Source organism: Camelus bactrianus, chromosome 10, assembly GCF_048773025.1.
Source record: "Camelus bactrianus isolate YW-2024 breed Bactrian camel chromosome 10, ASM4877302v1, whole genome shotgun sequence".
In the NCBI taxonomy this organism is placed as follows: domain Eukaryota; kingdom Metazoa; phylum Chordata; class Mammalia; order Artiodactyla; family Camelidae; genus Camelus; species Camelus bactrianus.
In genome coordinates, this window is record NC_133548.1 from 30,172,783 (window position 1) to 30,194,968 (window position 22,186).

Consider the following 22,186-nt stretch of genomic DNA (forward strand, 5'->3'; position numbering starts at 1 on the left):
GTTTATTGGTATTGGTTTGTTTTCATATAATTGGGATAACTGACATAACATTTTTAACAAAATAAGATTTTATGTTAAGAGGTTCTTTCCTAATTGTATTGAAGTACTTAAATTCTAAAGGAATGCCATGTGTATATCATGTAACAAAAGGGTAATTTGGAACTAGAAAAATAATTCATGAAAAAAAGAAATAATAGGTAGGAGTTCCTGAGGAGCTGGCAAGAAAGCAAGCATTCCTGAAGCATCAAGGATACAGAAAAGAGATGTAAAAACTGATCAGTAAGTCAGTCTGACTAAGAATTAGATTTTCATAGAGGCAGATACTGTAGACAAGGGGAGAGGACACCTTCTAAAATTTCATCCAGGTTTGCTTCTGACAGGAGTAGCTGTATCTTCTTTCTGCTATATGACAGCAAACCATAACATGCAAATGATCAGCTTCCTAATTTGCAGGCCTCTAAGCTTCAAGTAGAGCCAATCACCAAAACGTCATGGAAATCAGACATAATTAGGTTCAAAGATGTTTTCATGAATAATAGATGGCATAATATATTACTACAGGAAATTAAAGATTGGTAGAATCTATAAATGTCTGTGAATCAGTGGTAACCACCGTTTGTATTTATGTACACATAGTTTTCTTCTTATTGTTTGTGTTGGTCATAAGAAAGAGTGTCACACATGTGTCAAACATGTACCACTGATCTCACATCAGGAAATTAGCCATTGCTTCACTACAAATTTCTTAAGGTATAGGAAGTATTTGATTTTTTTTTTTAGATTTACTATTTTTTTTTAATTGAAGTATAGTCAGTCCACAATGTTGTGTCAATTTCTGGTGTACAGCATAATGTTTCAGTCATACATGAATATACATATATTTGTTTTCATATTCTTTTTCACTCTAAGCTACTATAAGATATTGAATGTAGTTCCCTGTCCTATACAGTATAAATTTGTTTATCTATTTTATATATACCAATTAGTATCAGCAAATTTCTAACTCCCAACTTACCCCTTCCCACCCACTTCCCCTCTGTAACCATAAGTTTGTTGTCTAAGTCTGTTTCTGTTTTATATATAAGTTCATTTGTCTTTTTTTTTTTTTAGATTCCACATATGAGGGATATCATATGGTATTTTTCTTTTTCTTTCTGGCTTACTTCACTTTGAATGACATTCTCCATGGCCATCCATGTTGCTGCAAATGGCATTATTCAGGAAGTATTTGTTGATTGGCTTGTACTGTGATATGGAAATAATAATGTTACCTAACTCTTCATAGGGCTGAACATGAAAAATTAAGTATGTAAATATGTATATATATTTACATAAGTATGTTTTATATAAAATTATGTTTTATACTTAAGTATACATGTATGTTTTATGTATAAACATTATACATATAAAACATATAAAACAATTAGAGCACTCCCTAATACACAGGAAATGATACACACATGCTTGTCATTACTAACACAATAGGGATGATGACCATGATGACAATGATGACGTGATATGAAGAAATGCTCATAGCTTAACAAGTCATTTAGAGCACATTCCAGAGTCCAGACAGGACATTTATATTCTCGTTATTAATTACTGATTAAATTATTTTCTGGAAATATGACAAAGCATTTTTTCCCCCATGTGACTATTTTTAAATTTAATTTCCCAGTAGTGTTGAGAAGAAAAAAAGAACACTAAACTTAAGAGACAGAAAATAGATTAAGAACTCTTCAACTTCCTTCTGTCTCCACACCCCCAAAACACAAACACACACACACACTTACTATAGGTATTTGATATTGATCCAATTACATTACTTCTTTGAAATTTGGATTCTTCTTCTACTGAATAGAGTGTAAGATAAATGAATTCTACCTCACAGATGTGAGAACTACTGAAATTCTGTAGGAATGTGTTATCTTCAAGGTATTAAATAAGTGAAAGGTATAAATATTGCTTTTGTTGACAATGGAACATATTTCTTTTTAGACAGAGGCTCAACTTTCTATGGACTAACATTCATCTCTTAATTTTATTTTCCCATGCTAGGAGCATATGCACACACATGTTGAAAATATACTGCCACACCATTGAGATTAAAGGGACACAGGCTCTTTCTCTACTTCTATCACTTTATTTTCATTTTTGTATAGACACCCAGTCATTAACTTTCAATCATGAATACTCAATATATTTTGGATGAAATACAACTTGACTCTATTGGAAATAGGGCAAAAAGATCTAGCATATAAAACAGATTCTAGAATGCTCAGTGCTCCATAAAAGTTTCAAATGAAAAACAAATTCCACATTGGCACTATCCTGTGCAATGGTATCATCAGGTAACAAATTGTGTATTAACTTCCACATAATATTTTGGCTATTAAAATACATGAATAATTTGACTTAAGCAAATACTTCCTATGACAGAAAATTCATTAAGAGATAAATTGTATTAATTGATCAATCATTTAATCATAATTATGACATGGGTATTATGCACAGGCACAAACAACTGTAAAATGGTTTAGAATATGTTGAATTTGAGGCACTGCCAGGATATCAATGAGGAAATGTCTTCTAGGATCTGGGAAGAGTTTACACCTAAGCTAGAGATGTGTAGGTCAACTGCATGAAGACAACAGCTGAACTCTTGGGATAGATGTGTTATGACAGAGCTGACTAGAAGACAACATACATTGAAAAGGAAATGGGTATTTAAACCATGATTAAACTGGCAAACACTTTGTTTATAAATCTTTTTCTCCTATATAAGTTTCCTGTATAAAGTTATGTTCACTTGTAAGGAACTGAATTTTTCACTTCATTAAGACTGTAGGTTCAATACCTAGTACTCTCAATTAAAAACAAAACAAAACAATAGCGTGGAGATCTCTTTTCTTGCAGGTGAAAGAAAATTTACAAAAGGTCGTTATATCTCCTGATTGTAGAACTTCCTATAATATAAAACAAGTTATATAATACAAAAGAATCTATGAAAAACAAATCAGTGATTAGTTGGGAGTCACATAAAACTCCTCTTTAAACATCTCAAAATAAATAAATGCGCCAATTTCTTTGGGAATAATCCTCTGGTTGCAAGGTGAAATTTATTATTTCTACAAATATTTTTCACTGGACCAAGATTAATGTCCAGTAACATCCAGGGCTATGAAGGCTTTGCTTAACTTTTATATCTACATTACACTGCCTTTTATACGAAGACAGATAAACAACTAAAACCTAATGGAACCTTCCTTTAGAACAATATTTAAATATTATTTATTTATTTATTATATAAAAATATTCAACAAAGAACAAATAATTCATTATCAGTATGTCATAGCTGTTCATTAAACATCAAAGCCTCAGAATTTTTTGATGAATGCAGACTATTAGTGTATAGCATTATTTCCTCAAGAGTGCAGAGCAAGAATGAAAACTGCAATTCTGGATAAGTAACACACATAGATATCAAAAATAAATTCTTCACATTGAATTCTGTCAACACAATCAGTTCATATAGAAGCTAAATCAAGTCATAAAATAACATAACCAAAAGGAGTATTATCTTGTGCTCTACGAGAAGGTAAAACACATATTATTCTTCATATAATTATGTAAAAGAAAAGAGAAACAAAAGAGAGGAATGAAAGATGGGAGAACTGGTTTTTTGCTTTGCAGTTTATGAATAAAACCCCTGATTTCATCAGTCATCCCAAACAAAACTAAGCTTCAGTAGGCTTAAGCATTCAGAAAAACAAAATCTTCCTCACTATTAACATTTTTTTTTAGTTCACTGAATTTGTTTTCTGACATTTCATTCTATTGGTAAAACCCTCTGTTCTTTTTTATAAAAATCTATTTATATATTTCAGGAAAAAAATAACTCAGGAAGCTAAGTTTGGCATCAGCTATACCATTACAAACTAAAGACATCAACCTTTATTTTTCACCTATCTGATATTAAGAAAGTACCAATGTAAATAAATTAAGATACTCAAAAAATATCAATCTAAAGTTTAGCTTACCAGCAGGGACAGAACTTGAGTGCTGAAGTCCTGGTTGACTAGAATCACCAGAGAGTTCATTCAAACAGTTTATAGTAAAATCTGGGCTGGAAGCATGCTCATATCTGAAACCTTCAGGAGAAAGATAATCCAGTTCAAACTTCACAGCTGACATTACAAAATTCTTAAAGAGCTACATAAATCAAAGTTCATATTACTGAAGTCTTAAAAATCATAGGACGGGAAAAATCACTTCTTTATAATCAGTAATAACCCCAGGCTGTCCAGTATTATTTTCACTTGGAAATCCAAAAGAGACAAAACACGCAGAGCTGACTCTTAAGAAGTTTTCTGTATTCACTCCTTTCCTAAGCAATTGATGTTAATAGGATGGATGGATTTTAGAGCTGTTTTTCCTGAAGATATCTTGCTTCCTTTAAATGATAGCAGAACTAATCCCTTCTCAGAGAGGCTGCAGTGAGAAGTAAAATGGGCTAAGTGAAAACATAAGCAAGGCTGCGGAGAGATGCTTTTAGTAACTTGGTGTTAGAAGTTCTCCTTCACATATCTGTATACAGAAGATCAGCTGGGTGGGGCTAAGGACTGTCAGAGAATGAAACTTTATTCCACTGGGCAGCTCATCTGAAGAATGTCTTAATTTGGGAGGAAGTTAATCCTAAATTTTATTTCCTGGGTCAGCGTTGTGAGACTGTAATCCTGATGCTTACTGAAAGATGCATATGATTGTGGAGATTAAAAGGTGAATTAAACTAAAAAGCTCTGCACAGCAAAAAGAAACAACTAACACAATGAAAAAATACACCTATGGAATGGGAAAAAAATATTTGCAAACTATGTAACTGAAAGAGATTAATATTCAAAATATACAAAGAACTCATACATTTGATAGCATTTTTTTTTAAATGAGCAAACAACTTGGGTGTCCACCAAAGCAGAAACACAGATGGTGAACAAGTACATGAAAAGGTGCTCAACATCACTAATCACTAGGGAAATGCAAATAAAAATCACAGTGAAATATCACTTCACACCTGGCATAATCACTAGCATCAAAAAAACAAGAAATAGCACATGCTGTGAGGGTAGGGAGAAAAAGGAACACTTGTACACTGTTGGGGGAATGTAAATTAGTACAGCCACTATGGAAAATACTATGGAGTTTCCTCAAAAAATTAAAAGTAAAACTACGACATGATCCAGTAATACCAGTTCTGGGTATATATAAAAATTAAATGCAATTACTACTTCGAAGAGGTAACTGCACTCCCACATTCACTGAAGCATTGTTCACAATAGCCAAGATATGAAAGCTATGTAAGTGTCCACCGATGGATGAATGAATAAAAAAAAATATGGTATATACACAATGAAATATTATTTAACCATAAAAAAGGAAATTCTGGCCTTTTGACAACATAGAAGAGATCTGAGGGCATTATGCTAAGTGAAATGTCAGACAGAGGAAGACAAATACTGTATCACCTCACTGTTATGTATACTCTAGAAAAGCTGAACTCATGGAGACAGAGAGTACAAATTGGTGGTTGCCAGGGGCTAGGAGGTGGGAGAAATGGGATATGTTGGTCAAGGGGTACAAACTTCCAGTTTTAAGATGAATAAGTTCCAGGGATCTAATGTACAGCATGGTAATTTTTATTAACAATATTGTATTGTATTACTTCAAAGCTGATAAGAGAGTAGATCTTAAATGCTTTCACACAACACACACACACACACACACACACATAACACACAAAGATAACTGGAGGTGAAGGATGTGTTAATAAACCTTACTGTGGTAATCATTTTGCTATATATATAATCATCCCATTGTATATCCTAGAACTTACACAATGCTATTATACCTCATAAAAGCTGGGGGTAAAAGTAGAATTTTTTAAAAAATAGCTGATTTTTCTAATCAATTAATGTGTTTTTTAGCAGTGATTTCCTTGTTATCCAGGGCTTCCACTGAATTGACTTTTAAGTGTTCTTTTTATTTATTTTCAACAACTTTTTCTTTACTCTGCTTCCTTTTCCAAGCAGCTTATTTTATTATATGCATATAATATGCTCTCAAATCTCATTGAAATTAGGAAGTAAAATTAGTATCTTCTGTTTTTTGTGCTTACTATGATATGGTAAAGCTCATCTGATTTGATTGCTCAATTGGATTCTTTAAATTGTTGTTTCTCTTCAATCTTTCTTTTCTTTCTTTCTTTCCTCCTTTCCTCCTTTATTCCTTTCCTTTCCCTTCCTTCCTTCCTTCCTTCCTTCCTTCCTCTCTCTCTCTTTCTTTCTTTTCCTGGGAGGCAGAAATGACTCTTGGGTTGACAGAGAATGACCTTCATTTTACTCAACACATGATCTGTGCCAGTTGCCACTCCTCAGTCATCTGTAAATAAGATTTTGTTAAAATAGCCAAGTTCCTGAAGAATTATTTTGAACATAGAGTAAAACTGTAAAAAGTTGGAAATTATAACAGAGAAGATAGAAAATACAATATGTATAAAACAAAAACTCAAATAAAAAGAATAGAGCTTATGATGAAAATATAAGAAAATGAAAACAAATAGGTTTATTGTGTGGAAGAAAATACTGATTATTTAAATTCAAAGAACTATATTAGTATCAGTCAAAGGTGCCAATATTGAAGGAAGGTACATACTTTGACATCAAACATATCTTGGCATGATCTTAATTCCACAGTTAAAGATAATATCTAACAAATTTCAAGATAAAGTTGAGCGTGATGGGAGGGGTGTCATACAAATCTGACAGAGTGGAGGACTTCTTGGCTTCAATGTCAAGTGATGAAAGAATATAAAGCAAAGTTAACAGGTATCTGATGAAAAGATATCATATCTCCATAATTTAAAATTATAATAATAAAAAATTATAAAACAAGCTATACTCAATATTATGTAACTCAAGTGTTATTTCTGAAAACATTATTTGAGGAAATACTCCAGCCAAAAAGGGGAGAAAAACAAACAAAAGAATCAGAATGAAGGATTCAAAAAAGAAAAATAATTATAGTGAATGGGGAGTAAAAATAATCCAGTAAGACATATTTATGACTAAACAATTGCTAAAAATTCTGTCCTGAAACAATGCAAACAATTAGGAGAGAATTTGGTAATTTAAAAAATCCAGGTTATTTTAACAGAAGTTAAGATATAGAAGGAAAAATTTATCAATAAAGAAAATATAAGGCCAACTAATTAATCAAAAGGAAGCAATAAAAATAATGAACAGATAAAAAGGGGAACAAATCGTTAAGATATTAATGAAAGTGGTCTAAATGATCATATTAAACAGGGACTCCGAATTATCTACTATTTTTTACTCTCTTCCCTCCAAACTTGACACATTGCAAATTGCAGACAGAAATGTTATTTATGACAGATTGTTTCACATTTTAAAACAAATTTATAAATCACCAAAAATGTTACAATAGTTAAGGTCATATATAAGAGGATGTTAAAAGCCGTATGACTCCTATATCAGTTTTGGTCAAGGGACAATACAAAGACAACAATTATCTACCTGAGAACTTTCCAATAATTATGGCTTCTCTTTTAACTCCTTTCTGCATTGGCTAGTAAATCTAGTACATGCTGACTGAAATAACAGAATATATTCTTATTTCATTCCTAATCTCAGCAGAGATTTTTCAATGATTCACTAAGTATACAGTTTTTGCATGTTTTTTGTAGACATTCTTTTATTAGATTGAAGACATTTCTCTTTATTCATAATTTGGTAAGAATTTATTGCTGTTATAAACCATATATGTGAGTTGACTTGTGCCAAATGCTTTTCAACGTCTATTGAGATGATTATTACCTTTTTTTCTCTTTTAATTTGATACATTGATTGATGGTCAAATTTAAAATTAATTCTTACTCCTATATTAAGTTCAGCACTGGCCTTGATGTAATGATTATTTTTATGTATCACTGGATTTAAATGCTAATATTGCATCTATGTTTATGAGATAGATTAGCATATAATTTTCATTCTTTAATCTTGGTAAGATGTAGTATGGAAGATAATACTGTCCTTATATAAATAGTTAAAAACTATTATTTTTCCTATTCTCTGGAAGAATTTTTTCTTAAGATTGGTCATTTTCTTTCTTAAATGTTTGATGCATTTAGGGAAACCATCTGGGTTTGGAAATTTTCTTATTTTGAAAATTCTTAATTACTGATTTAATCTCTTTAGTGGATACAGAGTTTTTCAGTTTTTTTTTTTAAACCCCTGAGTGAGTTGTAAAATGTTGCCTTGCCCAACAACAATTTTCCCTTTCTACTTACTTTTTAAAGTTCTTTTGAATAATGCTATCCATAATATCCTCTCCATATTTTTGGATGTATATAGGATCTGAGGTTATTTCCATTTTTCATTCCTGTTATTGATAGTTTATTACTCCTTTCTTTGATTTGATCACTCCTTTGATTTTCACGTCTACTTACCTTTTTAAGTTGCCAGCAGTAAGCTCTGTCCATTTTTTCTCTTATTTGCTTTATATTTCAGTTTCTACTTTCACTTTTTAAATTTTGTCTTGCTATATTCTTCGGGATTAATTTGCTGTTGTTTTCTAGATACCTAGGAGACATACACACATTTTCAATCTTTCTTCTTTTCTAAAATATAAATTGAGAGAGAGAGAGAGTTGCTTATTTTCCTCTAATTATGGCTTTAACAGTATCTCACATGTATTCATATACCTTGTTATTATAATTAATATTATTATTTTCATTCATATCAAACTGTTTTTTAATTTGCATTGTTGTGATTTCTTCCTTGAATTACAGACTACTTAGTACTTGCTTAATTTACAAATTTGGGGACCCTTCCTTCTTTTTTTCATTTGTTAGTTTTACTAATAAGTTGGGTTGCGTCATGGTCAGGGACCATGATTTCCATCTTTGGGCTTTTGCTGAAGTTTAAGCTTATTTATGGCTCAGCATAAGATCTTGAGTGTAATGTTCTTTATAGGTCAGCAAGGTCATTTGTTAATCATATTGTTTAAGCTTTCTGTATACTTGGTTTTTGTCTGCATGTTTCATGAGTAATTGAAAAAAATCTATTACAGTCTTTTATTATGAATGTGAATTTATCTGTTTCCTTTCATTTCTGTCATGTTTGCTTTAAATAATTTGAGGCTATATTATTAGGGTGAGTGCAAAGTTATAAGCAGATTTAACCTTTTTTAAAAAAAATTATATACTCTTCCTTATGTCTAATAATATGTGTTGACTTACAGTCTGCTTTATCTGAAAGTGGTTTGTAATACCAGGCTAGTTTTTGTTAATATTTGTATAGCATAACACTTTTTCCATCTTTTTACTTTCAAGCTTTTTTTTTTAATTGAAGTATAGTCAGTTACAATATGCCAATTTTTGGTGTACAGCACAATGTCTCAGTCATGCATATACATACATACTCTTTTTCATTAAAGGTTATTACAAGATATTGAATATAGTTTCCTGTGCTATACAGAAGAAATTTTTTAATCTATTTTTATATATAGTAGTTAACATTTGCAAATCTCAAACTCCTAAATTCATCTCTTCCTACGCGCCTTTTGCCAGTAATCATAGGATTGTTTACTATGTCTGCAAGCCTGTTTCTCTTTTGTAGATTAGTTCATTAGTGTCCTCTTTTTTTTTTTTAAATTTCACATGAGTGGTATCATATAGTATTTTTCTTTTTCTTTCCAGCTTACTTCACTGAGAATGATGATCTCTAGGTCCCTCCATGTCGGTGCAAATGGCATTATTTTATTCTTTTTTATGGTTGAGTAGTATTTTCATTATATAAATATACCACAACTTTGTCCAGTCATCTGTTGATGGACATTTAGGTTGCTTCCATGTCTTGGCTGTTGTATACAGTGCTGCTATGAACATTGGGGTGCATGTATCTTTTCTGATTAGAGTTCTCTCTAGATATATGCCCAGGAGTGGGATTGCTGGATCACATGGTTAAGTCTATTTTTAGTTTTTTGAGGGATCCTCCACACTGTTTTCCATAGTGGCTGCACCAAATTACATTCCCACCAGCCGTGTAAGAGGGTTCCCTTTCCTCCATACCCTTTCAAGCATTTATCGTTTGTGGACTTTCAAGCTTTTTACATTATATATTACAGTTCTGACTCTTTTAAGGAGAATGTAATAAGATTTTTAAAAAGCTCAATGATAGTTTTTGTGCTTTAACTGTACTTAATGTATTTACATTAAAGGTAGTTATTGATATATTTGAGCTTAAATCTACTATTCTTTTTTCCAATATGCTTCACCTTTTGGACAGATCAATAGTTTTGTCTTGCTTTGTTTTTGTGCTATTCTTATTTTCCTATAATGTTATTATGCATACTTTAATCTCTGCTTAGTGATCACCGTAATATGGCAATGCTTGTTGGAGTTTAATAAATTGGTACTCTTGCCACTTCTTTAAAAATACATAATCTTAGAATTAAAAAAAAATTAACACCTTTATTATGGTATGATTCCTGTACAGTCAGCTACACCTATTTCAGATGTACAATTTGATGAATTTTGATAATCTTAGAATTTTTAAAACTCTCTTTGTCTCCTGCCTTTTGGAGCTGTAACTCTAATTCTGTATATATGTTTAGTCCCTACAAGAAAATATTATCATGGTTTCACTTCAGTTTACTCAAATATTTACCCCGTCCTTTGCTCTTCACTTCTTTTTGCCATTTCATATTTTTCTAGGATGTCTTTCAGATCCTTCTATCTAAAGAACTGCCTGTATTATTTACTTTACTATAGATTTTTGTAAGCCCTAACAGTTGTTCACAAAAGTGGCTGGCAGGGGCAGCAGCCAAAAATATTTTTCCAACCACCACTTGTGACTGGTATAGGATGGAGTATGTTGTACTAGCTACCTCATCTGTGGGAACTTTGTTTTATCAGCAAGCACTTTCCCATGGAAAAGAGAATCAGATTAGAGTTTTACCCACGTGTGAAGATGAGGAGACTGCTCAGTACACACGATCTCTCACACTATTAGACAGGTCTGTGGCAGCATATGGGAACATAGTGTGATGGCTTCTCCAATACTTCCAGGCTTAGTTAGAAACAAATATTAATAGTAAGTATTAATTATTCATTCATCAACAGATGAAAAGTCCTGGACAAATGCTAAACTGAGTGAGAAGCCAGGACACCAGTTACAAACCAGAACTGTCCCAGGAACCCATTATAGAACCCATATAGTGTTTGATTAGAAGGTAGACCCTTCCACCTTTTCCCACAATATTTATTTCTGCAGTAACTAATACATTTTGTAAACAATGTCATACAGAACCTTGGACCTTCAGGACAGACTCAAAATTGAGTTTTAGTTCTAAACTAACTGTGTGACCCACAGCATGCCACTAATCTTTTCTGAACCTCAATTTCACCAAAAGTTGTATTAACTTACAAGAATTTACAAATTTAAATCTTACAAATTGTATTATTCTTCAAAAATTTCATTAACGTAAGAATTCGATTTATTCATGATTTGAAAACTATCAAACTATTTCATTCATTCATTCATAATATTAAAAAACAAGCTTATTGTGCTAAACTATTTAGAGACTTAGAAGAAAAAAATTGCATAAATGTGAATATAGGGTAATTTGTCTTATTCTGCGTAATCTTGTCTCAGGAAAACCGTGTATTTGGTTTTTATGAGATGAGAATCCACGCTTATTGTTAATCTAAAATTATTCATTATTTCTAAATTTTACTTAGGGTATATTTTCAATTAAAATATCTTCATAACACAGATGACAGATATTTAGTGAAAAAAAACAGGCAGAATTACAGGGCCACTGCCTAAAATCTTTTGGAGATGAAGTCAAACATCACTCTTTGTCCAAAAGTTATTAACATCTGGTGCTTGGATGCTGCCTTGTAAATTTGGAGGGTGGTTCCTGAAAACTGCCCCAGCATCTATTTCCTTCTCTTAAATTTACAGAATGACAAAGAAGCTACCTTCCCGTGTGTAAAAAAACACTGAAACATCAATGAAATTAAAATTTTTTATGTCTTTCGGAGCTTGTGAAGCAGATTTTAGGTTAATCTCCTCTGGCCTCATAAAAGTAATTTTAATTTATTTTTCTAGGTATGTCACTCTATTTTCAGGCAATTGGTTCAATCTCCTATATTCTAGTGACTTTGGAGTTTCTAAAAGATCCTTTTAATTTTCAAAATTTCCTTCCAACCTCTTCAATTCATCTAGACTACCTGAAGTTTGTATGGTTGTAAATCTATTAAGATACTATACATATAGGCCTGTATCACAGAGCCTGGTGGATGGACTGACCGATGTTTGTAGCATCTAAATTTCTTGTAAGAATACATTCCTTATATATAGTTGCCACAATCTGGGTTTACTTGTCTTTGAATTCTGTGTGTCCTGCATTTACATCATCTGAAATTTTGTTCTGGCTTCTTGAGGTCTTCATCAAATCTTCACTCACTTATTTTTAAAAAGGACTTTAATTTTGGAACAGTGCAAGAAAATGTGAGAAGGTATTTTAAAGAGTTACTGTATATCTTGCAACGAGCTTCACCTATTATTATTATTAATTCATATTACTATAGCACATTTGTCACAACTAATGAATCAGTACTGATTCATTATTATTAACTAAAGTCCATACTTTCTTTAGATTTTTTGTTTTAGTGACTTGAGAGTTCTGAGGATTAGGTATAAAATAAAATGTCTTCTACTGGAATTTGTCTGATGTTATTCTCATTATCAGACTGGGGCTATGGGTTTTAGAGAGAAAAATCCAGAGGTAAAGTGATATTTTCATTGCAAGACACCAGAGTTATTTACTATCAACATGATTTATCACGGTTAATGTTGACAGTAGTGATCTGCCTGGGGTGATGTTTATCAGGTTTCTTTACTGTAATGTTACTATTTTTTCCTCTCTCTCTTGATACTGTAGTCTTTGGAAGGAAGTAACTATGTATAGCCCATGCTTAAGTAGTGGGGAGTTATGCTTCCCCTCCTTGAGAGCAAAGTATTTAAATTATTTGTCTGTACTTCTTCTGCACAAGAGAATTGCTCTTTCTCCCTTATTCATTAATTTATTCAATCATATATGTATGTCAGTATGGATTCACGAATATTTATTTTATACTTTGGTTTATAATCCACTATTACTTATTTTGTTGCTGAAATTGTTCCAGCTTTGTTTGACCATTGGGGGTTCCTTCAGTTGGGGGGTGTGTGTGTATGTTTGTGTGTGTGTGTGTGTGTATGTGTTTTGAGTATTTACTTTCTGGCACTATTAGATACTGGAGAGTCATGTATTTCCTGTTCCAGTCCTAGATCAGCCATTGCTCTGTGGAACCCAGGTTTTCTTTATTGGAGAATGGTATTAGAAACTAAGATTGGGGCATACTGTTGCTCCTTGGGTGTCAATTCCTATAGGCCATCTTAGCTGACAAAGCAAAGAGAGGTGTTCATAATAACCCATGTATGTGTATATATTTGTAAGTATTTCTATAAGTAACCATCTTAATTTATATTAAGTTAAATATAACTTCATACTGATATCTCCAACTCTATTCCATTACAATATGTATTATTCTAGCCTCTTCCACTTGCTTATCTGTTACTTTACACTGCAACAACATATCTGAGTCTGGTTTGGATATTCACTTTGTCTCTTCATACTGCTTTTTTTCTTGACTTACAGCTTTTAAAAAATTTTTGTTGTTGTTGTTGAAAGGTAGACATAATCAGGTAACAGAAATTGATCTGTGTTTAATGCTTATTCTACCTGTGGGTCCCAGAGGTTTCAGTTTACTCTGTTGTCCTGTTTTTGTCTCCCCAATTGTCTTTGGACTTACCTAAGAATGCCTGATTAAATAGAGCTGACATACTATGGCTCTTTTAGTTGGAATCCAGTACTGCATTACTAGAGCCCTATTGTGATGGTGGTAAGATGTGGGGGAGAGGGAGCATTCTATAATCCTGTGATAGATTTCACTTTTAAGGCCTATGTTGCACTCAATTTAGATAAGAAACATATCCCCTCAAAAGATAACCCACAAATTTGTATATTCACCTATAAAAGTCAAGATAGAAATGACACAAAGAGCAAGGAAACACCTTCTTAATCTTTTTACAGATACACTCTTTTTGCCCCCTGAATTTAGCCAAAACTAATCTCTGATTATACTGGCTAGCTCCAAGAAATTCATTTAACATAAAAGCAACTTATCTTATTGCAAAGTTTATATTTTATTCTATAAAAGAAGTCCAATAGAAATTAGGCTGATTTGCCTAAACTTCCAGAATGAATTATGAAAAAGAAAATCAAGGCAAAGTTCAGCTTGAATTCTGATGCTTTTAGGGTCTTTACAAAAGAAAATATCAGTAACACAATTAAAATAGACTTCTTTTACTTGGTATCCAACTTCAATTTTATTGAATGTTATTTTATCTTAACATTCCTTTGATCGTAAGTCTACTGATTGACCATTTTAACCTACCTAAGACAGTCTCCAAATATCATTTTACACAATACTTCACATATATCAGGTTCCCACATCATATTGAAGTTGCTCAAAATACTATAATCAGTCAAAATGATTACACATCCAAATGTACTTTCCCTACCAACAACAATTACTGAAAGATGAAAAAGTGTTCTTATCTCATTACATTTACATAAGTAATGCATATTCCCAAAGCCTTGGGTATTTGCTTCCTAAATTTCTCAAATGAGCTTCTGCAAATTAACTTATGGGATTGAATCTCACACACCTATGTATGTTTAAAAACTCTACTTAGAGTTGGAAATATTCAACTTAGCACCAGCTTTATTAGTAATAATGGAAAAGTTATTTATTTGAATGCATTAGCTGCACATTCCACCTACTGCAAACTACAGCCACAAAAATCCTTTCTGTCAAACCACCTCTGTACTTATCACATTGCATGACTATTATCTTAAACCAAAGATGCATTATGGGTGTTCTTAAAAATTAGTTTAGAGCTAAGCAATCAGGCATTATAAGAAAGTCCCAGGATAATATCATGATATTTTTCAAGAACACAGAGGCTTCATAAAAGAAATATGCAAGGAAAGGAAAAGGACAAATTATTTGTTTTCTGGGAACAGAGCAAAGATAACCATGGCCACTTGAGGAGTAGACTTTCAATTCTGTGTTATAAAAAGCCTTACAGTTCTGACTTGACTGTAGGGCACATAGGGTTAAGGTCAGATGAGCCTCTTAAAGTTCCTAGATTCAAGAAACTGCACATTATTTTTTAATGAAGAACTTAAATTGCATATCTCTTCAGAGATACAAAGATAGATGAAAGCATACTGGAAAAAACAATCAGACCTTTGATTATAATGGTATGAAGAAACACCCTTGGAGAACTACAGGCTTAATTTAATGGATATTTTACAGTAAAACATGTTGCTGTGATAGAAAGTAAAGACTTGCAGCAGAGATAAAGTATTCATTTCCCATATTTTTCTTTCAAAATAATTAGACAGGCAACATAGAGCAACTGAAAAAGTAGGAACTTTAAAATCATATGGACCTGAATTTAATCCTGTCTTGGATATTTACTATTTATGTGCATCTGTTACATTTATTTGGCATATTTTAATATGCTTCCCCATGTGTGGAAAGTGAAATAATGATACCTATGCCTAGAAGGACTGTTTAAGAGTAACTGAGATAACATATTCAAAGCATGACATCTGGCTCATGACCACCTATTCATTCAATACATGTTTATAAAAAAAAAAAAAAAAAAGAGTCCGCAATATACCAGTCATTGCTGTAGGCATTGTTTATCAAAATAATGGAAAAGATAGAATAAAGCCTATAAATATATAATATGACATAGAAAACATGTTGTAAGTATTATTAAAAAACAAAAACAGCACAAAACATTTCAGACAAGAAAACAACATCTGAAAGGGTGATAAAGGAAGGGCTCCTGGGAGATGTTGCCTGCAAGGAAATTAGAAGAAAAATAGGGGTGTGTGTGCTCTGGAGCAAGAGGCTTCTAGGCAAAGGGAAGAGCCCATGTGCTGCATCTGTTAGAGGACAGCAAATTCACAGAGGTCCTAATACATCCCTAGAATTTAAACTAGGAGAGAATATCACAAATAGCATCTATTAGTAAACTCGAGAGCTAAAAATGAGGACAGTGGGGTCAGACTGTCTATGTCTATGTCCTGTGGCAAGTCACTTAAACTTCTGGGTTTAGGTTTTGTTGACTAAAATACAATCACACAACATGAGAGTTGTGAGTTAAGTTTTACTTGGGGCAAAATGAGGACTATAACCCGAGAGACAGCATCTCAAATAGCTCTGAGTCATTGCTCCAAAGAGTCAGAGGGGAAGGTAACTATTAAATATAGGATTTTAGTGAAGGGGAGGTACGTGCAGTCAAGCACACATTTAGGCAGAGGCTTGCTGCTAGTCACAGTGAGAAGATGTCACCATTAATGATTTTAGTGCTTTTCTAGATTATGAGGAGACACAAGAATTTGGGCTCATAAAGTCTTCTCCTGAAAATATCTATCTGAAGGCCTGTTCTGCCAGTTTTTCCCAGAGCACAGAGTGCCTCATTCCTGATCTCCACCCTGAACTCCTTTCAGGGAGTGTTGAAGGTCAGCGGCTGCAGCAGCTCTTGATTTAATCCAAGCAGAGGTAGATGGCAAGTACCAACATGATTCAGCCCTTGTAGAGGCAGATGGAAGGTGGCAATCTTTAGTTGGCAGTTTCCTCATTTGTAAAGTGAGAACAACTATTCCTAGGATTATTGTGAGAACTAAATGTGTTAATAAATAATAAGGTGCTAGCACTGAGTATACATCAAAGAACTCTTATTTTTAAATTAATAACAAACATAGACTAGAGTCTCATGTTTCCCCTATTGGAAAATCAACTTCTGTTTATCAAGAATATAGTCCAATGAGAATTTTTAGATTTAACATTTTGAAATATATTTTATTTGTGTGAATCTTATGTGTTGTCAATTCTGAAAATGTCTTTCCTGCTTTTCTCTTGTTTTATTTTTAGGTTTCTTTTGGATAGAGTTGGTATTTTCTTTCTTTCCGAGCTTCAGAACCCTAAGAGCTTACTTAAGAGTTCTGCTATCTCTTGAACATCAGTGAGCTATATAAATAAACATTCTGAAGGTTGATGAATCATAAAATTCAAAGAAGAATTTTAAAATTCAAGAACAAACAGTTTTTATGTTTTCTTTTTGAAAACTTTTGACAGTAGGGTTAAAGATGTTATCTACTTTAAGCATGATTGGAATTTGGCATTCAAATAAAATGCAGATCGTATTGCCTACAATAATGCCTTTGTATTCAGACTGTGAATTCGTTGTTTGCTTTCTCATGCATTTTCCTGTCCAATCCTGACAACAACACAATGAAGTGGGTATTGTTTCCCCTATTTTGAAGTCGTAAAAGTTAGAATCATACAGAGTTAACTTAAAATAATTCTGAGGTTAAATATTAGAGGTAGAATTCAATTTTAGGTGTCTTTAAGTCCAACACTTATTCCTTACCGTTATAGTCTGAATATTTGTATCCCTCCTTCATATGTTTAAATCCTAAACCTTCCAAAAGTGATGGTATTAGAAGCTGGGGGGCCTTGGAATGTGTTTAAATGACGAGAGTGGAGCCCTTCTGAGTGAGTTCAGTGCCTTATAAAAGAGGCTCCAGAGAGACCTCTAGTCACTTCCACCATGCCATGATGTAAGTCTGGGCCCAGGAGGAGGGCCCTCGCCTGACTACGCTGGCTCCCTGATCTTAGACTTCCAGCCGCCAGCACTGTGCAAAATAAATTTCCTATGCTTATAGAAATGCAGACCATCTACTGCTTTCTGTTAGTTTAGCATGCACCCAATCTACCACAAAGCTCACACAAATGGCTTCAGATCATAGTGAGTATTTATTGATTTTAGTAGTCATATAATACACACTTGGGCTTGTGTTTTATAACTCTGTGTATAATACTGATTATCTCTTCCAAAAGATTATAAACTCCTTGATAGAAGAATTGTAGATTATATTTATATTTCATCTTTCATAACCTATAAAATGGGTCTGGATATATAGGCGTTATTTGGAAAATCTTTGATAAACCAATTAAAATACCTGTACTTGGAAAGATTACAGGATTTAAAGCTACACAGATTTAGATTGAAATTTACTCTTTTGCCATTTCTTAGATCTATGATCCTGGTAGTGATATTGAGCCTTATTATCTTCACCTATTAAATGAACTAATAATCTCTTTCTACCATGGTCATTATATGGATTGAATACATAGGGGAGCAAAATAGTTTTTCATGTACACTCTGAGTTCTTAACTGAGATCCCTATAATAAAAGACAGATTAATAAGAGAAAAACAAACAAAAGTTTATTAGGATGTATATGTATATGTCATGAACATGGGAGACACCTGGGGAAAATTAATAGCTTCTCTAGGTGTCTTAGAATTCTGGTTTAAAAACTATGTTAACAGGGAAAGGGGAGGGACAATGTAGGTCTTTTATGAGAGGGTACAAAGTTTGTCTGGGTGTGGTGTCAACTTCTAGTCTCCTCTCTTGTAATAACGGTCAGTCTTTCCTGGTTGACGAAAGTCCTCAAGAGGAGCCTTATGACAACTGAGTTCTTTTTGAAGGATTTGTTTTGGGGCAGGTAGGAAGAGTTCAGAGTAAGCCTCTCCTTGCAAATGCTGTTTTTCAAGTGTCTATAGTTTGAAATAATCACTATATCAAAGGCATATATTATGGGCTGGCACATGCTGAATTCCTTCAGTCATATTTTGTGGTGGCATATTCTGCTACCCTTCAAATGTAAATCATCCACCACGATCCCAGACACACTGTGGCCATTTCCTAGTCCCCTCACCCTCCTACATCTGTGGTAAGAAACTGTATGTCATCTCTCAAAACAAAAATAAACTTATTTTTTAACTTAGTATTCCAAAAAACCATTAATGCTCTTGGTTTATCTTTCAAGTTATTTAGTTTTGAGAAAGAAAATATACCTTTCACCCTTAACAGCAGATTGTGTTCCATTTCACTTATAATTCAGATTTAGATTTTTAATTCTTCCTTTCATTTAAATAATCTTTACAAGGACTTTCCCATGAATCTCTTCCAAGAATATGAGAGACATTGGGGAGGCATGAGAAACTCTTTATATATAATGCCATCAGTTATCAAATCTATACACCTTAATGTATAGGGCGAATGATGTCTGGCAATTTTCAAAAATTTTTATAAAGCTTTGGAAGTCAACTGTGGCAGCCATAAGGATGTACTTTGCAGATCCACACTGTACAAAGACTGAGAGCCCTAGGTACTGCAATCTGAAAACCACTGCAATGCTTTGTCAAGGTCCCACTTCCCACCAGCTGCTCCCAGCCAGTGACAATATGGCAGGGCTACTAAGGTAGACCCTTCCTGAAAGGCTTGGGACTCCTAAAGGATTATGACCTTGCCCAAACTTTATTAAACTGTACTGTAGTCTAGGACAATTCTACCCAATCTTCCCTCCCTTTCTTCTTTAACCAGAGTTGGATTTGCATCATAGTCTGCTCACTCTCTCAGTCTTTCCTGACTCCTCCCCTATTTACTTTCCAAAAGGTGCTTCCCTAATATAATTTTTGCACATTTTACCGTTTGTTGACTGTTTCTCGAAGAAAACAGATTAACACACCATTTTATTGTCAAACTGAAATGAAAACAGGAAGAACAAATAGGTGCTTGAGGAGCTGAAATGTCTAACACATAAAAGAATTGAGAATATTTAGCTAGGAGAAGAAGGTCTACATCATACCCTCTACCAGTAAACGATGCCAAAAGCATACTTCCAAAAATCAAACCTGAAAATATTTTTAAAGGCCTTAAAAATGTCTGAAGAGCTTGAGGTCAGTATGATATAGGCAAAAATGGTGGACTTCAAAATTAGCAAGATTTGATTTGAATAACAGTCTTGATACCTATGTGTATATGTGTAAAATTAGGTGAGATACGTAACCTTTTGAGTCTTATTTCCCTTTTATATAAAATAAGAATAAAATTAATCTTACAAATGCAGCTATCACCCAGTAAAGATGCTTTCACGTTTGCCTTGTTTACAACCTATATCTTGAATCCAGTGACTCCATCTTAATCTGTTGCTTTGTACCCTCACCTTGATTCCTCATCCATCATCTCCTATCTTTATCTCTGTACTCTTGGACCCAATGTTTAATATTGCTTCTCTTACTCTTTACCCCAAGGTTTGAAGTTATCCAATATATTCCGTCTCTGACAGATCTAGGTGGAAAATTTTTAAATTTGTTCTTCCATTCTGACACTCAGTTATGGACTAAATTAATGGTCTTTCTCTCAGTTTTGTTTCAGCTCTCAAAAGAGGAAAGAATAAAGAGAGTACTGCAAGTTGAGAGGTAGAGTCATAGCTAGGTCCCATAATTTAGAAAAATGTGATGTAGCATGATGTACATTCTGTGAAGATTAAGAAAACAAGGGAGATACAAGTTATGTTTCTCAAGCCTTCATACACACCTCCATTTCTTGAATATACTGTATGCCTGGAGCATGACTTACTGCTTATTAAAATAATAACTTCTATTGGAAATAATACATAATTACAGATAAATCTGACGTTTTTCTTTAACCTTCACTGGCCCAATGTCACTCCTTCTCTCCATTCACCTCAGCTCTTTCTAGGGTAAAATTCAGAGGAGGAAGTTATTCAAACCCCTTAGGCAAAACAGTTATTCTCATATCCATTCAGGATCTATAGTTTTATAAAGTAGTGCACTATAATCCCATAGCATTAAATTCTACAGCAAGTCTAAAAACATGTTGCATTTTCCATTCCAGAGCATACTTATATCTGGATAGTCCTACTTCCTTCTTTGATCATAAAAATCTGGCTCAATTCAAAGCCCTTTTGAAAATATTACAGCATCTGGGATGCCCTCCTCTATTCATTAGGCAGAGACAGTCATCTCTCTGCCATATTCACCCATGATTATACTTCCAATATAAAACTTGTCACACTTCTTTGGTGTTACTAATATTTGTGTAGCCTTTGCTCCTGGTCTGTGAAGGATTTGAAAAGCACAGCCAGTTTCAGCTTCATGTTTGTACCTGCTGAATGAAGCATGCTACTGGTCTTTAGCCTGGGTTCAATAAATTGTTATTTTAGATAAAGAGGTGAAGAATGGTGATAATGGGTATGGAGGAAGGAGAGAAAGGACAGAAAGAAGTTCCAACTTGGTATTAATTTACTCAAATTTGATTAAAGAAATGTTTTCAATGTAATAGTAGAAATAGTATATACAATGTGGAATGAAAAGGTCAAAATATACTCATAGGTGGGTACAGATTTAAAGAATTCATAACTTTCCTGGTATAGAACATTTGTTTAAGACATTAAGTTTTTAGCACTAGGAAAATGTTCTGCTTGAATGAATGAGAACTGTTTTTGTAGAAAGTTTTAGAACGTAAAAATATCAAATGAAGATGCATGCACAAGTCTTAAAATTTAAATTTGCCTTCAAGATGAGAAAAAATAATTAGTGAACTATGCCTTTCTGCAAAGGACTTTCTAGTTGATATCTCTGAAATGAAGTCTTAAAATCCTGATGCAAAGAGAATTACTGTGTTTTAAGTTTCATATGACTCCAGCCAAAATCTTTCAACTTCTGGACTCTAGAATAAGATACAGTGGTAGAAAATCAATTGATGATCAATTAATTTATTGATTAATCTTGCAGATACCGAAGCAATAGTATTTTGGGTATTGTTTTAATGTGAAAACAGGAAAGTAATTTTGCAGTTACTAGCAATTACTTCCAATATAGTATAAAATCTAGCTGCATAAGTATGATTGTATATTAAGGTATCCAAATTATAGTTTTATTAGTTATTTCAAAATTATAGCTCTGACTCATTTAATTAGTTGATGTTTTTAGATCAACTAGATCAAATGGTGAAAAACAAAGATGAGTGAATTTCAAACAACCAATTATAACTGGGATATTTGAGTCATAATATAGATATATATTTGTATGGAAATGCTGGCTGTTT

General features: G+C 33.1%; 1 protein-coding gene across 1 annotated transcript in view; it reads right to left on the reverse strand.

The window, feature by feature from the left end:
* ANO3 (anoctamin 3) overlaps positions 1-4,565 on the reverse strand; it is a 360,586-nt gene extending 356,021 nt beyond the window's left edge. The window contains exon 1 of the mRNA XM_045523788.2: positions 4,041-4,565. Coding sequence (XP_045379744.2) covers positions 4,041-4,194 — 154 coding nt within the window. The 5' untranslated portion in view covers positions 4,195-4,565. The remainder of the gene's footprint in view (positions 1-4,040) is intronic.
* Between the last annotated feature and the right edge of the window lie 17,621 nt (positions 4,566-22,186).